The sequence below is a fragment of the Chaetodon auriga genome, chromosome 17 (genome assembly GCF_051107435.1).
Source record: "Chaetodon auriga isolate fChaAug3 chromosome 17, fChaAug3.hap1, whole genome shotgun sequence".
In the NCBI taxonomy this organism is placed as follows: domain Eukaryota; kingdom Metazoa; phylum Chordata; class Actinopteri; order Chaetodontiformes; family Chaetodontidae; genus Chaetodon; species Chaetodon auriga.
Genome location: NC_135090.1, coordinates 10363852 through 10386201, shown reverse-complemented (window position 1 = coordinate 10386201; position 22350 = coordinate 10363852). Strand labels below are relative to the sequence as shown.

At 44.3% G+C, this 22350-nt stretch overlaps 1 protein-coding gene across 2 annotated transcripts; it reads left to right on the top strand.

Moving 5' to 3' along the window:
• Positions 1-2085: 2085 nt before the first annotated feature.
• Positions 2086-22130, top strand: tbc1d5 (TBC1 domain family, member 5). 2 transcript variants are annotated; one of them, XM_076755296.1, is made up of 23 exons: positions 2086-2184; positions 7168-7210; positions 7579-7697; positions 8553-8610; positions 8773-8881; positions 9094-9183; positions 9520-9594; positions 10677-10744; positions 10852-10954; positions 11564-11652; positions 11793-11843; positions 12048-12117; positions 13045-13217; positions 13315-13457; positions 14406-14512; positions 16397-16482; positions 17512-17825; positions 18027-18089; positions 19154-19356; positions 19609-19708; positions 19892-19971; positions 20068-20325; positions 20848-22130. In XM_076755296.1, the coding sequence occupies exons 3-23, from the start codon at positions 7598-7600 to the stop codon at positions 21133-21135; spliced, it is 2628 nt and encodes an 875-aa protein (XP_076611411.1). In that variant the 5' UTR covers positions 2086-2184; positions 7168-7210; positions 7579-7597; the 3' UTR covers positions 21136-22130. The 2 variants fall into 2 exon arrangements, with proteins under 2 accessions (XP_076611411.1, XP_076611412.1); XM_076755297.1 differs by lacking the exon at positions 18027-18089 and having other exon boundaries at positions 20848-22129.
• Positions 22131-22350: the final 220 nt, after the last annotated feature.

The following is a 22350-nucleotide window of genomic DNA, read 5'->3' as shown; positions in this document are numbered from 1 at the left end:
GGTTGTTTTCTTCCCGAGCAGCAAAACATCAGCAGGTGACATTTGCACTTTGAACGTATTTAGTTGGGATGTGTTATCAATGTGTATAAGCTAGAAAGACTCCTTGAAACAAGCAGAGAAGTACAGTAAAAAAAAAAAAAATAGATGAAGCTCATTTATCAGACTGCTATTTTAAGACAAGCAAAAGCCTGCTGTAAAAGACGAATTAAAGATTTATTCCACGGTTCTGATGTCCACTGTCGTTCTGGTGTTGAAGTTAGTTACTGATGATTTCCTCTGTGTCGATGTTGGTGAATTGCTGTCATTGTTTCCAGCCATGAGACAATATTCCTCTGTGCTGATCACCAGGACTCTCTGTCCCAGTGTCTCCGCGCGATCACGTGTCCCTCAGTGCTGCCAGTGTTTCTCTTTTTATATTCTTCTTTTATCTCATCTGCCTCGGCCATTATTTCGATCTGCGCTCCCTCTCTGCCCCTGACTGTCATCTGTCTCTCCTCGGGACGTTTCACGGTGCAACATTCAAGCCCCATTTGGTCAGAATAGCTTTATAGAGTAATTCAATAAAGCTGTGCTCTTTTCTGTCATCTGTTTCCATGGCAATCCCTTAGCCAGGGCCAACAAAAGGCCATGAAGGCCCCATCATCAGTAATATTAGCTATAATAATGATGATAATGGCGCTCTTGAAATGCCATTCCTGTGATGATGATGATGATGATGATGATGATGGTAATGGCGATGATGGCAATTATGACTGCTTAGCGTTAACCCCCACCTCCACACATACGCACACACACACCACTGCCATTGCACACATTTGACTCATTAATGCTATTTAATGTCACCGCCTGTATGTATTTTGACATGCATTTCCTCTTATGACCGTCGTGCTGCTTAGGTTTAGTTTGTTATTGTGTTTTTCCTCTTGTGTCTGTGGGAAGCACTTTGGGAGGAAGGTGTTGGATAAAAGCACTCTACAGATAAACTTGACTTGTCTGACCTCAGAAATTGCTGCAATTAAGTCTCCATAAAACTGTCTTAATTAGCCCTCATGCTGTAGAGCCCCTTCTGTGTTCTTGCTTATTCATGATGTGTTTTATTTCTCCTAGGTGGTGTGATCCACCACAACCTTGTGCACGACCAATGCAGCATGCTTTCTTTCTGTCTGTCTTTCTTTCTTTGTCTTCACTCACAATCTTTCCACTTATACACTGTATGTTGCTGCTTTGCTGAGGCGGATAAGGACCATGAAAACCACAGTTTGTGTGCTGATAAAGCTGTAATTGAACTCACCATCTCCTGTATGATTTTATCTCTTCTGTCTAAGAAAATTGAAAATCTTAATTGAGTAGTCTCAAGAATTATTTTACAAACTTGTCTACAGAGATTGACCTGTGACTGAGCAGGAACAATGCAAAAGACAAGTGTAGGGCTCTGATAAGCACAGCGCAGGGGGTGTCTACGCTGTTTATGGTCAATGAGACTGAGTCTCTTTCTAAAACTTTCAGGGGTGCTGCTTTATGACCACCAGTTATTGGAAGTATGCCCAACTTCATAAACTGTATGTTTCAAGTCGTTGCTCTGATTAAGTTGTTAAATCCGTATCCATCTCCAGCAGGGCTCTTTGTCTGATTAACATAGAGATAAACATGTAGCCTAACTGCATAATTTTATGCTAGAGGAGGATATACACCAGCCAGAGTGAGTTTCAACAACCTGGCAACCCAAAAGTTATGACTGATCTACAAAGCATAGGTGCGTCATTTAAATAATCAGTTAAATCATTGTTGCAATGTACTGATCCCTTTATAAAAGCTACATTGAGTGTGCCAAACAAGAAGCCCACAATTTCATTTCTGCAAAAAGCTGCACTAAAGCCGGGTTTCTGTTTCCCAACGTTACACAAGTGCTGATTCGTCGTGTAGGACGCTGTGTGCACACGCGTTTGAGCTACTGCAAAGTGAAGCCTCGTGAGTCAATGCTGTGTTGACTTTACGGCACTGAACTGCTTAGCTCGGGGGTGGAGGGGCACAGCCTACCTGCAGACAGCGGCGCCATCAGCCTCAGCTCCCCGGTCACATGATCAGTCAGCTGCTCCTCAGCACATCCGCCTGACCCGCTACTGTTTACAAATCAGCAGACAGTCCCGACACAGCAGAATGAGGAGTCCTGCGTGATCTGAACAGGTAGACGAAGCACGCAGCGGGTTGTGGGTGACTGTGTGCCACTACTCACCCTGTCTGTGTGTGTGTTTGAGTGTGTGTGTGAGGGTGTTTTAAGTTTGTCTGGTGTGTCACAGCGGCTGCGTCGGAAGTAAGGACGGGCCCGTGCTAACATTCAGGCTAACGTCACATTAGCTTACCTGCTTCCTGTTGTATTCACTCCACACTGACAACTACAGCTAGTTATTGCACGTTTATTGAACCAGTTTAGCCTTCAGTTAGCATCGTTAGCCGATACAGGAGCTAGTTTAGCTGTCGTTTGGCGTTTCGCCCTGCTGGCATCGATAACCCCGCTGGCTGTCACCACCCGTGGCGCATTAAAGCCGGACACTGCGTTCATTTCACCTCAAATTATACACACGTTGTCAACGCGGGCTGTGAATTATGCTGTGAAAAGTGGAGCTAAACGGTTCCTCTTTGTGACAGGTATGCTCGTGTAGTTTACCTTTAGCCTATTTCCTGGAGCTGGCCCGCCATGCCTGACAGATGAAGTGATGGGGCTCCAGGGCAGTGCAGGGGTTTGGGGACAGCTAGCAGTGCCTGTCTGTACGGGTTAATGCGGCTTCACACACATGTCCACTCTTCTAGAGGCAGGCCAGTACAAAGCTTTGCTGTTCACCCTTTAACTCTGGAAAAAATGGACTTAAACCTTGGCCTTTGCTGCCTGCATTGATAGTGAGATGAGATGTGTTGTAGGTGATGCTTGGTGAACTTCACAGTGTGCTGCTGCATGTTTGAAGGTTTCCCTCTTGCTCTTCTTGCACTTTAGATTTTCCTTTAGTGCAGCGGTTCCCATTTTTAACATCTGACCACCAGTTTCATAAGTCAGTGAGTTGTGAGCAGATCAACTAATTTTTTGGTTTGTTTTAGAGATTTAGAGGCCCGAGAGGTGAAACCATCCAGTAATTCACATCTTGCTTGTGGTAGAAATATGTTTTCTTTCCAGCTTTTCCTATCCCGTGTCAACACCCAGGCTGCAGTAGTTTTTGCTTACAGGCAGATATGCCAGATTAACTGTGTAGTCATTTATTTGGCAGCCGAATCAGTCAAGCTCACGGTGGTTTGCCAAGGTTCAAGTCCCATGCATGTTCTCAGCTTCTTGCGGAGCATGTGACTGCGAAGGTTTCTGGGCTCTGGCTGCGTGCTGAAGCAGAGGCATGTGAGTTTGTTTAGCTGGGCTGTTTCACTTTGACTGAACTGCATCCTGCCGCTGCCACCGCCGGTGACAGCTCCTCTCGTCGCCTTTTGCACAATCCTTTTTGAATATTCATGCTCTAAAGAGCCCACTTACTGACTGTTTTACCTTAGACTGCCCTGAGTTGCTGTGAGCTGGAATGAGGACTGATGGCCCGCTACAGCTAATGACTGATATTATTAGTGCATACTTAAAGAGTATGGACATTATGGAGCAGTATGGAGCGGAGAACAAGGCTGCAGCCTGTTCATGTCAGAGGAGCTACAGTTGTAATTCACTCATATGTCTCTAAATAGAAATTCTGCAGGCGCTCCAGCAAAACATTTAATACAATTTAATCCGGGTTTAGTTTCAGAATATTTTAGCCTTTGTGCCTTTAGGCCAATGAGCTTTGGGCGGGCTGAAGCTTTTCTTTGTGTGTGTTTTTTTTTCGTGTCAGCTCAACTCGAGCGTGGGATCTTTAGCATGTGGTTGTCAGCCAACGCACGGACAAAACCTGCCTCTGCATTTTGAAGAAGAGCTGCAGTGAATTTGAATTTGTCAACTTGGCTCGTTCAGCTGATCCGCAGCTCTGAAATATTCTCATGACCCAAAAGAATGCGATGCCTGCCCGCTGGCTTTGATCGAGTGGGAAAGCAGGAGAAGTGGAGGAAAGTTTTAGGCTCAGATACAGTGATAATCGTGGCCCCTTTCAGGCTGAATGCGTGTTGAAATAAAGGGAAGTGAAATGTGGAATGTTTCGTAGTATACACTGAGGATTATTGGAGGTTCAAGGTGGCCCGACCTGACTTCGGTATGCGTCCATTGTGCTTTACACAATCCAAAACATCTGTGTCGCTGCTTTGAAATCATGCTTGAGATGATGACTTTAAAAAAGAAAATGTTGAGGGATCTTAATGTGTGTAACACGATAATGTAATGGCTTCACTTTGGATTCAGCTTCGCAGACTCTTGATGTAAATCCCAGGAACTGACAACCTACCTCAGAACAGATGGACGCACTTTATTTGTCTGTTGATTTATTTACGCATTTCATTATGTATTGATTTGATTATTTCATGAAAGGTTCGTGTTTTGAATTATTGAGGTGTCTCCAGGTGCTGCGGATTGAATAATGCAGAAGCTAATTCTGCCTTGATTATCATGTAGTAAAGTTAGGATGTCTTTTTACGCTCGACTCCAGGAGGAAGTAATGAAGGCGGCAGAAGGCGAAGAGAAGAGGCGCTCCGGGCAAGATTGTGCTAACATGGGGACGCCTTCAGTCTTTTTCTCTATCATCGTTCATTCAGTCATAAAGGCTTACACACACACACACACACACACACGCACAAGACATGCCTCCTCAAAGCACAAGTCGCAGTGAGTGATCTGTGAAGGCCTCTTTAGAAAGTTTCAGCGACTCTTTATTTTTGGAAAGAAGGGACAAAGCGCTGGATGTGCTTGCAGGTCTGTAGGGAAAAACGTTCCTCAAAATATCTTTTAACACTTTGTGCAGAGCAGATTTTAGTCAGATAGTGATGATGTGAATTAATATTCTTTGCGAGGTGACTGCAGTTATATTTGTAGTTGCTCAGGAGAGTTTCAGAACTCTTTCATGCCAATCTTTTAAAGTAAAACTAAGAAAACAGACTATTATTGGAGATACCTTCACTACGCTGCTCTGTCTTTCCCTATAGTTGTGGATTAGTTACGATTATTTAATGGGATAATATCCTTTTTATGAGGGAAGGGGGGAAAAAACCCTGAGACTTAAGGAGAGCATTAGTCTTTGAGGAGAACAGATGTTTCCAAAGAAAACAGGCACATACATTATGCATATAAAATTATTTCTATTTTGATGGCGCGTGTGGCTGATTTATCGAGCGGCGTTCCTTTCACATGGTTAATAGGTTTAAGAGATGCCTTTGTTGTGTTATTTCCACAATTAATAAAGCGAAAGAAAACATAATGCTCTGTGGAAGCGTCCTATCTGTAGGCCTGTGTATTAGGCTAACCATATTCATAAACGTGGAATAATCCCAAGCCGGATGAAGAATGGAGGCAGAATTGTTTAACCTAGATTGTGACGTCTCTCGGAGAAAGTTCAACTTCTCTCATTACTGTGTTTGTTGGCTGAGAGGCGTTGGCTCAGGGTGTACCTGCTGAGGATTTTAGTGAATGAGTGAATTTTTGCAATGCTTTGTTGTGTTTGTGTAAACATATTTGTGGTGAGTGCTTCGTTTTTCATGAATAACAAAGACCTTCAAACTATTACGGCATAGATTTTTCCGTGAATCCTGCTTTGTCTGCTGCCCCGCTGGACAGTTTGAGCCCAGGTGTCACATCCACCTCTTGCGATGCGCAGTGCGTCTGATGTGACTCACATCAGTGAACAATTATTTTCAGAAATAAAGTTTCATAATGACAGATTTGATAAATTCAATTTACTGCCCTGCTGCACTGCACGCCGATTCACTGACATGACATCATTAATACGAATATTAAGGCTAAAACTAACATTATTGTTTAATCTGCTGATTTAATCTGCATTAACTGGGTAATCATTTGTCTATAAACTGTCAGAAAATAATGAAAAGTGCCCATTATGATTTCCAGTGTGATGTCTTCAAATGGCTTGTTTTATCCGTCCAACGGTCCAACCCCCCAAATATTCAGTTCATTGTTATATAAGACAAAGAAAAGCAGAAAACTGGGCGTTTGAGACGCTGGAAACGGCAAATGTTTGGCATTTCTGCTTGAAAAATAACAGACAATTAATTATCAGAACGGTTGATCAACTAATCGACTGGTTGTTGCAGCTCTGATAAATATTAATAGAAATATGTAATATTTTTCACCCTTATGTTATTGATTGTTTGTTTATTCAGTGTTGTAGTAGTAGACGATTTTGTGATTTTGTACCCTGTGTTTTGACACCATGCTGTGCTGTGCATGGACACAGCACAGCATGGACACTATCTGTGTGCACTATGCAAATATTAATCAAGATCAATCTATAAGAGAAACTTCATACCTCACCATGGCCTCCTCCTGTAGGAGATGATCTGATTCCATTTTGAAGCGCCGAGCTACACACGTTTTCATTTTAGGAGCAGCCACAAATTTCCTTCAAACTGTAGTAGCTCCTTAATAACTTCGGAGACACAGTTAATACTGTCTCTGTGTTATGTGAAGACCGGTGTGTTGACATCAAAACATTTAATTAATGCATTAATTTGCCTACTTAATGACCTCATTAGCATTACTGCTTATGTTTAATATATCACAGTGAGCGTGGCGGGGCGTCAGGCAGCTCAAGTGCTTCTTGTTAATTTAAGCCATTCTTCACTGACTGTAATCAGTGTCACTTTTTTTTTTTTTTTTTTTTTTTTTAGTGCAGCAAATTTGCGTTAAATGCAGAAGGTGAATAAACAGCAACTTGTGTTTGTGATCTGCACAACCACAAAGTTATCAGCTGTAGTCACTGAGAACCACAAACCTGATTCCAACTTGATGATAACTCGCTAATCCTTTTTGACAGGCATCAGTGTCCCAACCTTTTTGGATTCAGGGTTGTATTTATGATTATTCCTGTCATGTCTTCAACATATATTCCAGTTGATCTTCCATAACCGTGGCAGATAGTGAATTAGAGGTCAAAGCTTTATGCAGATGTTATTCTAAAATATAAAGTCATGAGTTGAGCCACCACAGCTCACTGTGTTGTTGCTGAAGGTGCTTACTTTCATTATTGTTCCTCCTCCTTCCTGCAGAGTCGTCTTTTTCTTGGCTGAGGAGAATCACGAGACTGTCAAAGTAAGTCCTGAGATGAAACAGTTCAAGGGTGTTTAATGTTAGCAGCAGACTTTCGGTTCATGCAGTAGATCAGACAGAGGTCTGAGGTCAGCTAGAGAGGAACACTGTCTGTCAGCACAGTTTCTGATCGAAGGTCAGCCTCCCAGTCAGTTGATGTTAGTTCAGAGGGAAGCTGTTGTTCTTTATCATTTGCAGATTTTTGGGCTGTTTTCTGAGTTCAAAAGTCATGCATGACATGACCTGATCTACCCAAAGTTTGCTTTGGACTTTTGGTTGTCTCTGGCTGATCTGTTGCTGTGACTTCATTCAGCTTTCTTCTTGTGTTTTTATTCATTCTTTCTCTCCGCTCTCCTTTTACTTCTCTCCAGGTCCGGCTGGGTCGTGGTCATGCAGCACCCCAATTTCGAGACCCCCCACCCGCTCCAGACAGACGAGCAGCAGGAGACGGGCTTCGATCCGCTCCATAACTTCAATAAGAACCACAGCAGTACGTCAAACTGTCACACATGACTAGACTCTGATTTAAACTCTGGATCACATACAGTGCTTTTTGTCATGTTGGGACTGCTGTTGTTTTTTGTTTCATATTGTTTTTACATTATAAAGAAGCAGGCTCTGGATATTCTATTAAACGGCCCCTTAAAAGCAGCCCTGTCAGTCGCCTCTTCCATAGATTTATATGAGGGTATTAAACCTACTCTTACACTCAGAGGAGTGATGGCTCTCACCAGTAGACGAGGCGCGGAGCAGGAGCGAGCGGCACAGTAACTTGAGGTTGTAGATGGGCAGAGATGATAAAAAAGAAAAGTGATGCTCACTGTGAAGTGTGAGTCACAGTCGTGGCTGGCGACGCCCCCGGGCTGAGGGTGTTTTTGTGTTTTTATGTTTACGTGTGCGAGGGAGAGAAAATGTTGGGGGCTGGCATGTTGTGGAACTGATGAATATTCATGCTGAGTGTCCCTGTGGAATGATCCACTCCTGTAACTAATGTTGATAGACAGCTCTCCAACTTGAATGCGTGTTCACCTGCGGGCCAAATTAGACTTATTACCGCCAATAAAGACGAGGAGGAGCGCGGCGCTTTGCTCTCTGTCGTCACTTTCCCTGCTCCTGGGCCTTTTTGCTCCACTACACGGCTCGAAAAAGACGCCCCAAAAATAACTGATGGGTCATTTGAAAGCCGTAAACAGGCCAGTTCCTTATTATGGCAGTTGTCAAAGGTTATGTTTTTGTTTATGATCCAGTGTTCACAGGCTTTAAAAATGATTGATTTCTAGTTTCACTCCTAACTCTGGTTGTTTACGTCTCCCCCTTGTGGCTGTGCCTGTGTCTCTTCTAACAGGAGGATCTCTTGACAGCAGCACTTACTCACAGCCTCAGTCAACCTTCCTCTCATACAGGTGAGTATTTTCTTGTGTGGGTGTGCCATAAACTCCTGGCCCAACTCAGGGCTCCAGCCTCCCGGTTTACGGCTGGATGACACATTAGATGGAATACCGAACCCGATTTGGGCTGAGAAGCTCATAAATCTCCTCGTCCTCTGCCTCCCCTCCCCCGCACAGGAAAGAATGGGACGACTTGTTCCTCCACAGTAATTACCTGGCCAGGATCCGGCAGGCAGGCATCAACGGTCGACTGAGGAGCAGCCGCTTTCGGAGCGTATGCTGGAAGGTAACTGCCAGATGGATCAAGCCGTCCTATCGGGCTTGATTAAAGTAGCTTTGGCAATTTTTCCTGCAGCAGAAAAGACTGCAGTTCTGGCAGCTGCTTCTTCTGTGGTGGAAAACAGAGGCCTTCAGTGCAGTTTTGAAAGTGTCTGTTCTCTGCGTGTTTGAGCTCTTGTTGCGGGTGCGTGCAGTAACCTTTGCACCTGCTGCCTGCAGTTGTATCTGGAGGCTCTTCCAGAAGACAAGGGTCAGTGGATCAACAAGACCAAGGAGCTGCGGGGCCAGTATGAGAAGATCAAAGAGACGGTGAGAGCGCCACCGTGTGGCATGATGAGAAAATGGTCACCCGAAGTTGCGCTTGCTTTTTTGTGTGTTTGAATTTAAAGAGCTTTACGGCTTAGTAAAAAATGTCCTTGAGTATTTTTCTAATTATTGAGTTAAATATATTTATTCACTGTTTTGAGTCACTACTCGCACGAAGTAGAACTTAAAACTGCCTCCAGTATGCTGTAATAGCTGAGGGAGTTCAAGTCACAATATGGTGGTGCATTGCTAGCAGTGCAACTCTTTGGGAATTAACTGATCACTGATCTGTGAATGGCTCTAATTGCCATCTGTGTGTTTTCCTCTTTTTGATCACAGCACATCACCAACCCTCGCAAGGCTAAAGGCCAGCAGGACCTGGTGATCAACAACCCGCTGTCCCAGGATGAGGGGGTGAGTGTCTGTGTGATTTGATAGTCATTTATTCCAGACAACACTGATTTGCATTTGGTGAACACATGATTGGATAAAGGATATTAGTGCATGGGCTCAGAACACTTTGTTAAACTGTTGTCTGTAAACACTGTTCATTTACAATTGATTTTATACAGTTTTTGTTGAAGTTTTACACAGCGTCCCGACTGTTTTTGGACTCAGGGTTGTATTTGCATGCAAAATGTGACCCCGAAACATTCCTTCCAGACTGTGTTGTTGCGAGAGTTAGACTCTTTCACTGATTAATTATTGTTGATTCATGAACAGATTTTAAAAAGTAATCATTAAGCCACTGAATGGGCAAAGTGTTAAGAATACTCAAAAACAAATTTATTTATTTATTTTTCATCTCACAATACATTTTCCTGCACCTGTAACACTGTCTGATGCGGTGATGAGCCACACTGATAATTACAGTGGTAACAAAAGCTGCCATTGGCCGTCAGGGGATAACAATTTCCCAGGACATTTCCTGGAAAAGCCGATGCAATTTGTTACTAATTATAGAGAAAATAGAGACAGTGTTCAGCTGGTTCACTTTCTATTAATTGATTGAAATGAATTGTTAGTGTGAGCCTTTTAGTCAGAGCACAGCAGGTTAGCTGAACATGAAAAATGTAAAGTCTCAGTTCAGAGTCAGTTCAACATATGTGAAGAGCGAAGTTTCCAATAATGAGGGACATTTCACATGGACATTTAAGATACACAAGAGGCTGCTCAGTTACACCACAGTGGTGTGTCACTTCTGTAATCAGCATTTCATCTAATTTAGTTATTCAGGACAGAATTGCAAAATCGAGTTGGGTAAGTTATTGCGTTGAAAAGTTGTAGAAAGAGCATCTTAAAATTCTGTCATTGGACAGGCCGTGCTCTCTATCATTTATTTATGCTGCAATTCGGTTCTCCAGTCACTCATAAAACGGTCACTATTTGTCATCACCGTCTTGTCACAGTCAGTGGTTCCTCCACATTCCCCAAATCCTGCAGGTTTCTGAGTAATGTTTGTTTGCCTTTGTCTTATTTTTGCCTCTCCTGTCCAGAGCCTGTGGAACAAGTTCTTCCAAGATAAAGAGCTGAAGGGGATGATCAAACAGGACGTGATGAGAACGTCAGTATCACTGTCACCCTCTTTATTTACCTGTAACGCCTGAAAGCTCTCTGCTGTCAACATGATTTCAAAGCCCTCCTCTCTGTCTTTCTATCTCTTTGCATAAGGTTTCCTGAGATTCGTTACTTCCAGGACGACGATGTGAGGACCAAGCTGACCGACATTCTCTTCTGTTATGCCAGAGAAAATGAACAGTTACTGTATAAACAGGTACATGTGACATCAGGTTGGGTACAGTAACGTTTGAAAAAAATCTCACATACTGTTTCAGCATACTAAATAGCATGTTTGCAAGGAATTTTGCATGCAACCAGTGGCTGAGTGTTGGCTAATGCTAGTGAAAATGCTAAGCTAATGTCAACCAAGACAATTAAAAAAAGGCCAGTCGTCTGTGGAGGCTTCAGCTTTTTAGGCACGGGCTGCAGCCGTGCTAACGTTAGCTGAAGCTGGGAATTCGCTAGCCTCAGGTGTTTTCTCACTGAGCCGCAGCTTCAGTAATCAAGGCGTGTACGTGTGGGCTTCTCAGCGCCCAGTGAGCTCAGACAGAAGAACAAAATGCATTTGTAACCTAATCATTATCAGTGTCTGTAACAGGTGCCAGTGAATGAATAGACGGCCAGTAAAGCATCTTTTTTGCAAACTGGAAGTGACACATGGCCGGGCAGTGGCTAACAATATCGAAATTAAACCTGTCAACACCGATTACAAACCTCGTGCATCACTATTAAAGAAAGACTGACCACAAATGAACCATAATTTCCCCGTCCTCTTAACATCTTGCACTCTCTCTGCCTCTGTCTCTTCTTCTTCTGCCTGTAGGGGATGCACGAGTTGCTCGCTCCCATAGTGTTTGTGCTGCACTGTGACCATCAAGCCTTCCAGCACGCCAGCGAGACGGCCAGCCCCAGGTCAGTTCATCAGAGCCGTGAAACCGAATCTCTCACCCTTTAGTTGACATAAATGCATTAAGACCTGTGGGCGCTCGAGTCAGAAGCCAAAAATATTTCTGCATTTATTTGGGGAAAGGTCACTTTTTGTTTTTCCATAGTGAGGAGATGATGTGTCTGCTGAACCCAGAGTACCTTGAGCACGATGCCTAGTGAGTATATCAGACCATTGAGACCAGAAATTTCATTAATTTTCAAATAATTGGAATTGGTTAACATGTCTATTTGCATCTCACAATATGCACCCTCATTGTTTGCTCATTATCTCCGACTCTTTCTCTCTCCTCCACACATTTTCACTCTCTCTCTCTCTCTCACTCACACACACACACACACACACACACCTCTGTCTATAGTGCCTTGTTCTCGCAGCTGATGGAGACAGCAGAACCGTGGTTCTCCAGCTTTGAGAGAGAAGTGAGGAAGGTCAGTTTGATCTGAAGAACTGCTTTTGACATTGTAATACAATATGTGCTGATTTCACTATAGCGACTGTGCAGAAGACATGACATGTGACATACATCAGGCTATGAAAGTGCTGGGTAACGCTACAGCAAAGACTTCTCGAGCGGCTACTTGGTCAGAAATACAGCAGAGCAGCTGATGTATCTGTTTACAGTGTAGCCAAACGAACCCCTGTTGTTTTATTAAAGACGCCTCTCAATAATAATCTGACCCGTGAGCTGCTTTTAATGCTGCACATAATGCAAGTCATTCTCCATACAGCAGCCGGGCACCGTGAAGCATTGATGTGGAGAAGGTGGTGCAGCCTGCAGCTCTTCATCTAACAGCTCACTGCAGCTACGGCTTCTTGTAGCATTACTGCTTTTAAAATTCCAACTGAATTCACTGTCAAAAAACAGTCAGAAATGATCATTCTCTTATAAACGCATCTTTAATGATTGATCGAGGTTAAGAATACATTGCAGTTTCTGTGACTGCTTCACAGTATGTGACAGTGTAACAAGCCTACAAATGAGAAATGATGGGAATAGAATGCAGCAACATGAAGCACAGGTGAAAGCTAACACTGCAGACACTCAGTTAATCTTAAGTGGGCCTCATTAGCATGACCGGCAGTAGACATGAAAATGAGCAACAGTTAAATACCGAGGTAATTACCGAATGGAAAAATACATTGAAGGGGTTTTTCTGAAAAATGCTCACCATAAATAGTGAATAAATGGGTTTTGACTTCACAATGATTCTCAAGGGTTATAGCTTCAATGAATGTTCCAGTATCTAAATAGGAAAACCAGCACATTTTTGCAAAAGTTGATCATATGGACATAGATGCTGCTGACTGATGTTTATATAATGATATGGTAATTACACAATGATCTGCTGCTCCAGGGTAAGGAAGAGATGCTGACCAGCATCCCCTTCGCTCGGCCCCAGGACTCCGGGCCATCTGTCGCCATCGTGACCAAAGTCAACCGCATCCAGGACCAGCTGGTGAAGAAGCACGACGTTGAACTTCATATGCACCTCAACCGGCTGGAGATCGCCCCGCAAATCTACGGCATGTCAGTAGCCTCAGTCCAGTGCGTCTGATACTTGCTTTGACCCTCAGTTGTACACAGATGCAGTTACCTTGTCTCTGTCTGTCTGTGTGTCCTGCAGCCGGTGGGTACGTCTGCTGTTCGGCCGCGAGTTTCCGCTGCAGGACCTGCTGGTGGTCTGGGATGCTCTGTTTGCTGACAGCATCACTCTGGACCTGGTGGACTATATCTTTGTGGCCATGCTGCTCTACATCCGAGACGCTCGTACGCTCCATTTATTTCTGAAATAATCCAATAAGGCCATGTGTTGTCTTTGTAGCATGTAATTTCATAAGAAACACTTAACTGGAAGAATGTGATTTACTCCACCTCATTTAATTAGATGGAGTCATATTGCTTTAAATAGAATACAGTAAAGCTTTGCTGCCATGCATACAGGCAGGACGGGGGCTTGAGCTGTGATGTCGGCAAACACTGCGCCTGACACTAAATCCCTGCTGCTGTGGAGCAGATGCCAGGGAACCAAATGCACATGAATACAACGCTTCTTCAAGGGAGTTTTCAGCCAAGCTGCATTTTAAGCTTCCTGTCCAAGCGCACCTATAGAAGTAGCCAATCTCGGGAGTAAATACCATGGAGAAGAAGTGTGACAGCAGTGAAGCTATATCCCTGAAGTTTGCTTATGTAGGTCATACAGAGGAATCTATTAAAGTGCGTTTCCGTTTCATGAGCAGTTTAAAAACTCCTTGTAGCTGCAGATGCAGGTAGAAGAATGACAAAGGATTGATGGGAACGTTTGGAGAAAATCAGTTTTCGCACATTTGATCGGCGCTGGATGAAGTGTGATGCAGCTGCGAGTAGGACTGGTTGTTTGGTGCTTGCCAAGTTTCGTGGTGCAGCAGCGTTAAGTTGTTTTTTTTCTGTTTGAAGCTATTTTTGAAAGCATATGCAATCATGTTCTAGGGAGTCAGAGCGCAGTCCTGTATACAGGAGTTGAACAGACAGCTTAGCGTTTGAGTTGGAGGACTGTCCCATAATGGAAAGGTCTCTAACAACAGGTGCATGTGTCTGTTTAAGCTCAACACAGAGTGCTCTCACATTATTTTTTAAACTAACCACTAGTGCTAATTGTCACTGTTTGATCCAGTGCAAATGTAACCTAATCAGTGCACAGCATCGCTAATCATGCATTTGTTGCTCTGTCTGTTTCAGTCATTGCTAGTAACTTCCAGACCTGCCTGGGCCTTCTAATGCACTACCCTCCATTAGGAGACATCAACTCTCTGCTGCAAAAGGCTCTTTTCCTCCGAGATCCCAAAGTAAGCAAACAACCACGGTGGCATAATTGATTGGAAAACGATTATACATGTTGAAAGTTAGTGTTTATGTTCCTCCACGATTTCCCTGAAAGTCCCTTTGTGGTATATTAAGCACTTTCATTATGCCTGACAGGTCACAAGTTAAAATGGAGAAGAGAAAGGGAGAAGTGTTACACATAGAATGAAAATGGGGGGTGAGAAAAATAAAAATACGTTTTCCTGGAGTGTGAATTGTTGGCTGAATGCTGCTTCTTTTTCTTCTATTATTCAGCGCTTAAAGCTGAGGAGATACTGCACTAACAGAATAATCTCCCTTGTTTTCTGCAGAGAAGTGAAACGCAAATCACAGCTGAAATCCTCGAACGACAGTCGTGTGGCGTAAACCCAAAAAAAGCCTTGTTGCACTGTGAAATATGCTTAGGTGTAACAAAGAAAAGTTAAAATTGGCAGCAGAAGTTTCAGTTCCTCGCACCTCAGTGGTCACACAGTGATTTTACTTACTTACGGTAAACACATGAAGAACAGGTGCAGTCAATGAACCAGTTAATAAGAAAGAGGAAGTTGCACAGATACACACACGTTCAACATTTCCATGTCAGGATAAGGCCTCTGCACGCTGTATATAACACATGAGCAAAGCTTGATAAGTCTCGTTAAAACCCACAACATTTGAATATAGAGTTCAAGGTCAGGACAGTGTCAGACCGCTGATACTGTTTGATGGAAAACAAAACTCAACATGAGAAATAAAGAAATACTGCAAGATGAAACATCACATCGGAGATCAATAGGAAAGCTGCCTTAAAAAAAAGTGATCTCCCAGCATGCATTGCTATATGTCAGAGGGAACCAGAGAGTTTGTTATAGCCCCACGTGTTGTCAATCAACATTGATATGTGTCATTATACCAACCGTCATATGGCCACAAAAAGGACTGAAGGTGGTACAAAGGACAGTTTTTGTGCCTTTTTTGCCCTCTGCATTGTCTGCAGGTATGTTCTTCAGTAGACCATGACCGAGAATTCAAACACTGTGAAAAACTGTGAAAAGGCCCCAGTGTTAAAGGGGAAAATCACCCTGAATGTGAACATGAAACACTTTACTTCCCAAAACTTTTATTGCCAAATTGTGGTAGCTGCTTGCTGTTACCATGATGTAATTAATATTTGCAATGTTGGACCGTTGTGACTGCAAGACGTTGAGAGTGAAAACGAGAGCAGGTGTTGACAGCTTGAGAACTTCTGCTGCCCGAGTTGTCATTTTTTGTACGATCTTGCAGCCCCCAGCATATTTTTCCCATCACACCCTTGTTTCATTGTTGCTCTCTCTCAGTCACACACACACACACACACACTTAATCAGAGGCCTGTTTTCTGTCAGTCTCTTGCCTCTCCTCACTTTTACATGAAAACCAGCCACTGACGTGTATAATTGTTAAATCTGACGTTACCGGGTCTGTGACCTGAGCTAGCGTCTCACCGTCCCGGTACAAACCAGCTTCTGTTCCTCCTCCAAACTCACTGACCCGTTCACTCCAACACAACAACTCCACACACTCCTGTCCACTACTCCAGAATCCAGGAAGGCGCTGATCCAACGTGACAGTATTTCCTCCAGGTGAACGACCACGTCACACCATGTCCACATCACAGTTACACCTGGAGGGGCGGCATCATCCCTAATAACAAGGGGGGGGGGGGGGCTTGTTGCTCATATGTACTGACTCAGAAACATCACGGCACATGTATTCGCTTGTTTACGTAGTCAGGCGTGCACACAGATTTTAGGTTCATGTGTCTTAGCGTAATTCTGCACGACACTTTTTTTTTTTAAGTTGTTAATTTGCTGACACCAAACTTGTTTATTCTCACGCTCCTTTTGTAGAACCATCCACGACCTGTCAACTACCAGTTCCAGCAGAACCTGGATTACTACAAAACAAGGGGGGCTGACCTGATGAACAAGACACGGTAAAGCGCACACACACACACACACACACACACACACACACACACACACACACACGCACACGCCTATTCCTCGCTCTAACCCACATGCAGTGTGTGAACCAAACGTCCGTGCACCCTTTAAATTGTCTCTGTGGATATAAAACACTCATGCCCTTGTAGACTTTTAAAGTGGCTGTAAAAGGTTTGTAGTTTCGTCCTTCACAGAGAACAGAGGTTGTGGTTTGCTTCAATTCAGAGCAGTTAGATATAATTATTCTTCACTTCCACATTGAAAAAAGTACCAAAATGTACTAACAACACTTCTCCATACATCCGCAAACAGGTGTATGTTTGTGCAGCGTTTGTTTGTGCGCACTGACAAGCCTGATGAATCCATCTTTAGCTTGTTTGTTCGTATGAATCCCTGTTGTAGTTTCCTCAGCGTCTCCCAGGCATGTCGCTCAGTTTGCCTGTCAAGAAAGAGAACACCATTCTCAAGGTACTGTGGTCTTATGACCCAACCGAACCGCCTTCCATTTCATTTCACTGCTGTATGGAAATCAGATTACAGACACTTGACATTTAGATCGGCAGTGCGTCACCGCGAACACTTTGAGGTCTTTATTTTTTACACAGTGATCTGTTCTTGTGTGCAGCAGCTCAGTTGAAAGCAGGAACTGCTTTGAAAACTGGTCTTGTTAGCACATGCGAGACTTGAGAGTGCAGACAACAAGCTCCTCAAGTGGTCAGTTTGACATTACTTTACATGGCGTCACTTTTTGCTTGTCATCTGAGGTTGATTTTATAACAGCACAGCTCAGGGATCATAAACTTAAGGAGAGCCAGCTGCCAAATCTGGAAGAGTCCGTCGATGCACCTGCCTGCAACTTAGACAAAGAAATAAGGAAGAGAGCTGCCAGGACAAACACTGAAAGTGTGGTTTGGAAATAGGTTTTCAGTAACAGTTTGTAGGGTCTAAACTACTGTGAAACCACAGGTCCTGTTCTGTCTGTGGGCCTTTGTTTTTCACCTCAACGTTTGTCCTTCCAGCTCTGGTTCCGGTGCAAAACCGACCCCCCTCAACATCAACAAGGTCTCCAGCAGCCTGCTGAGCTTCGGCAGGAAGCTCATTGCTCCGGCCATGACGGGTAGCTCCAGCAGCGTCTCGCCGATCAACAGCGAGGTGCACTCCTCCTCTTCCTCCTCTTCGTCAACTTCCCCTGCGTCGATGCCTCCGCCCACCCTTCCCCACCCGCTGGCTGAGCCCTCATCAGGCCACGCACCGCCGCAGGCCCAGAGCCACACCCAGACTCAGCACTACCGCCTGCTCAAGTCTGAGAGCATGCCTGTGCACCTCAGCAAAGGTGAGCGGCGGGACACACACACACACACACACACACACAAAGATCCAGATTCGTTCCAGCACAGATTACGCTACCCACTACTGATTTGAGCATTTTTTGTTGGCTGCTGTGTCACTGGTGGATGAGCTGCATGCGCAGGTAATGTGAATATCTGGTTTGTGTGGATGTGGCAGCATCAGCTTTGACTCTCCTGTCTGTCAGATGTAGTTTCAGGTGGAGTGTCTCAGGTCTCTCTACCAGCCCAGATTCACACTGACACACAAGGTAACTGCTACCATGGCAACTGCTTGTGTGAGGCACCCGCCCCCTTTTGGTCCTCATTTGCGTCACTTCCGTTGCATGTCTGCACACTAAGTTTGTTCATTTGTCTTTCATCTGTTGTTGCTGCTTTATTAGTTTCTTGTTAGATGCTGCACATGTTACCTTAAATGGACATGAGTGTCCAGATCCTGTAGTAGCACATTTTGACCAGCAGAGGGAGATCGCAGCTTACCGCATCAGTGGAAGTTGAAGCGAAAGCAGGAGCAGCATGGATGTGTTGTGGCATCTGCTGTCAGCATTGCTTTGAACATGTGCTCAAGAGCTTGTCGTGTGTGTGTGCTTTGTTTCTAAGTGACAGCAGATGTAATTTTTGTTATTGTTGTGTGTTTGTAAGGGCGAAGAAACATGCAGTGTGCTTCTTCTATGGAGTCTAGAATGAGTAGAATTTGTATGCAGTTTTTAATTCTAATCAATTCATGAATTCATATATATAAAAAGCAATTCTAGATTGATTTAGTAAATTGATAAAGATTCATCTGGTTTTCATTTAAACACAGAATAAAGACGTAGTTATTAAGTGGCAAATTTAATTACCTCTTTTTTATTAATGCATCATTTAAATACCAATTTGATGAATCCATTTATATGTGCTCTTTTATAATTAACACTCTCTCCATTATATTTCAAGTCTATAATTAATCCAGTGGCACACTTCATATTCTTGCCATACTCTTATACTCCTTAATTATGATATTAGAAATTAAAGGAATTCCACCGGAACATCTCCTTATTTCTTAGAGAGACATTTATAGCATTGTGCATTGTTTAATCTTCTTTAATAACAGTGTTATGTGACAAAAAACTAAAATCAGGGTCCACATGTCATGGTCTTCAACAGTGATGGACCTTGACTTGAAAGGTCAGGTCAAGGAAATGTGTGTCCATGCTCCAGCAGTGTTGTCCTGTTGTGAAAGTGCATATGTACATCTTTTTTGTTGTGCCCATTGTCATAGTGTTGATACTTTGTGTTGTTGTTTTTTGCTTCCTCCCTCCTGCTCTTTCTCCAGGCTCCCGGACGGTCAGCTCCTCTCCCAGCATAGAAAGCCTCTCTGGTGGGCGGGGTCAGTCCACCGCCTCCCCGCCTCTTCCCCCCTCCAGAGGGAGTGACGTGAGCACCTCATCGCCGCCCCTGTCCGCCACCAAGAAGGAGTCTTTCTTCAACATCACTCGCTCTCGCTCCCACAGCAAGACCATGGGCAAGAAAGAGACGGTGAGCTGCTCTGCCAGCTGTTTGTTATAGTGACCTTTTTTTTTGGACTGTCTCCATGTCTTTGTGTCTGTCTTCTTTGTCTGTCTCACTTTTTCATCTCATCCCACACTTTCAACCTTAGTTTAACCTCTGTGGGCTTCTTGTCTCTCTCTTTGCCCTCTGCAGCCAAGCTCCTTTTTCTTCCCCTGCTCTTCTTGTCTTCTTCTGACCTGTGTGTGTGTATATATGTGTGCATGTGTGTGTTATCCACAGGAGGAGGACCTGGAAGCTCAGGTATCATTCCTGCAGGGCCAGATCAACGACCTGGAGGCCATGAGCAAATACTGTGCCAAGATGATGAACACTCACATCTGTGAGTAGAGCAGCACCAGATGGTCAAATCTCCATCTTCATTTTCAGCATCTAAAACATTCATCAGCTCCGATAACTGAAAGTCATTTTTCCTTTGTGGTTCCAATTTGTTCCAATAGTTCAATCGGGGATTTTTGTTGCTCGTTTTGTGGCTACTGACTAAGTGCTAGTTATGTCTCCACAGGTAAAATCCAGGAAGTGATTCTACAAGAACACCTGGAGAAAGAGGATGAGGTCCTGGTGTCACTGGCTGGACTCAAACAGGTGAGTCTGAGCATGCTGAGTGCACATATTAAAATATGTTGCTGTACATCTACACTTTGATCAGTGACACTGATGTGTGGCCCTAAATCCTGTCAGATCAAAGACATCCTTAAGGGGGCGCTCCGCTTCAACCAAAGCCAGCTGGAGGCCGAGGAGAATGAGGAGATCACCATCGCCGACGATCACTACACCTCCACAGCTGCTGCTGAAACTGCTCTGAGCGCCGCCAATCACCGCAGTGACCGCCTGCAGCAAGGAAACAGCAGGCGGAACCGGGACTCTGATCTCGACGGGAGCGTGAGCACGGATGAGAAAGAAGAGGAGGAGCAGGCGATGACCCCACCCGAGCAACAGGTTACTTAACCAGTCCTCTTATAGAGTGCTGGAAGTGGAGGTCTGCACCGTCAGCACCTGTACTGGTATTAACTAAAACACTCCGTTCACACCGGATTAATTCTCCACTGTTTGGTCTAATTGTTTGACCTTTTGATCCAGTATTCACTATCTTTAAATCTGATCATTTTAATGCCAATAAATTGTACCCTGTGCGCAAAAATGATCCGATGTTTGTACCAGAATTGTATTCTTTGCAGGATTAGGCCATGTGACCTGAAAGCCGTCCCATTAGGAATGATTCAAACCCAGAATAATGCTGCATAATACAGCAACTGTATAATGAAAATGCTTAGTCACATGTTCCCTGCAGTCTGAATTTTGTTGCATTTGAATACATGGAGCTTCAGGGCCAAACAAGCAGCAGACAGTCGTTACACTTTTTTTATCATTTACTCAGACTGCACAAGAGCAAATGAGTGAAGGTAAGCGGGCAGAGTCACAGATGTGTCCTATTGACGACCCTTGCCATGTCTTGTGCAGGTGGCGTCTTCCCTCGGCTCAGAGGGTAAGAACTGGGACGACTACATCCTCGTGTCCCAGGACGGAGACCTGCAGGCCAACGACGGAGGAGGAGCGAGGGCTGCGGCTGAGCGCACCCCTCCGATCAGGCGAGGGCGCGGCTTGGTGCGAATAGAGCCCGAGGGCGCGGCCGGGAACTTCCATGACCCCCTGATGGCCGGCACCACCTCGGGCTCTTCCAGCCCAGACGAGGGCTCCACCCACAGCAAGGACTCTGACTTTACCATTGTCAACCCGAACGACCTGTGAACGAGCAAATCAGCCCACCTTCTCCTCCTCTTGTACCTGTATCACATCTTGTTCAGAGGATGTGATCCAAGAAAAAAAACTGACTTGGGATCAGAGGGTGGAACCTGCAGTTTTTGGTGGAGCTGCTGTCGGCTAAAAAATTGCACATGTGGACTGTGACGCGTCCAGTCACAGAATACCTTATACTCTGTCTCTTTCCCTGTCATCTGTGCCACTTGAGTCCTGTCTGAGCTCATGCTGTATGCTATCTCATCGACCTAATGCCTGTCTCAGTATGTTGGATCCTGTCAGTCATTGTGTTTAATTTTAGTGCCCTACTCTGCAGAGAGGGGGCGCCATTGAACTCCTGACCCTGTCACTACATGATTTCTCTGAAGAGTTGGACCTCGAACTGCAATGTCTTCACCTCCCGAGCTCGCTGTAATGACCGGGAGCGTGATGCTCTGTTTTCTTCTGAATGTGGAGATCTGGCCATACCTCTGCCTGTGTTATGTCCGTGCGTCTGTCCTCGCAGAGGACGCTCTCTTCTCTGATACTCAAAGGAAAGAAGGGTGATGTCCTCCGGAAAGTGTCGAGGGCAGCTTTTGTCCCCCTCCTAAACCAGTGCCTCTGACCTTTATTCTTTTCTCAACCAAACAAAACCTGACTCTGTGATCTTATTCTTTCTGTCCTTTTTTTTTTTCATTCTTGTTGTCAGCTTTTTTTTTTTTTTAAATTTTTAAGAGAATGTTTTTAACCCTTTAGAGCTTTAGTTTCCTGGATAAAGAATTATTAAATTATAGAATAATTCATTTTTTTTCCCTTTTGCTTTTAAATTGATTCCAATGTGGACATTTTAACGTGCTAATTGACAGTTTTCATCTCTCACATTACAACTGAGTTGCTCTCGTGTCCTGTGGAAACCATGTGAAGCAGCACACAGAGAATGTCCCTGGCTGCCCATTCAGCATAATTAACTCAAGACCAATAAAACTACATCGCTCTTGCTACAAACTGAAGTTACTGTGTCTGTTTGGGGAGGCTGTGCTTGCTTTTAGAAGACATTGCCGTAAGCTTTGATGTGTGGTTGTATAGATATCAGGGCGACAGCTCTCCTGCGTGGGGGTTGCGTAACGATGACCTCGGCATTATCACAGATGATTTGAGGTTCAGATTTCACTCTGACCGGAGCTTTCTGCTATATCACATGATCTTCATCAGCAGATGACAGTTGCG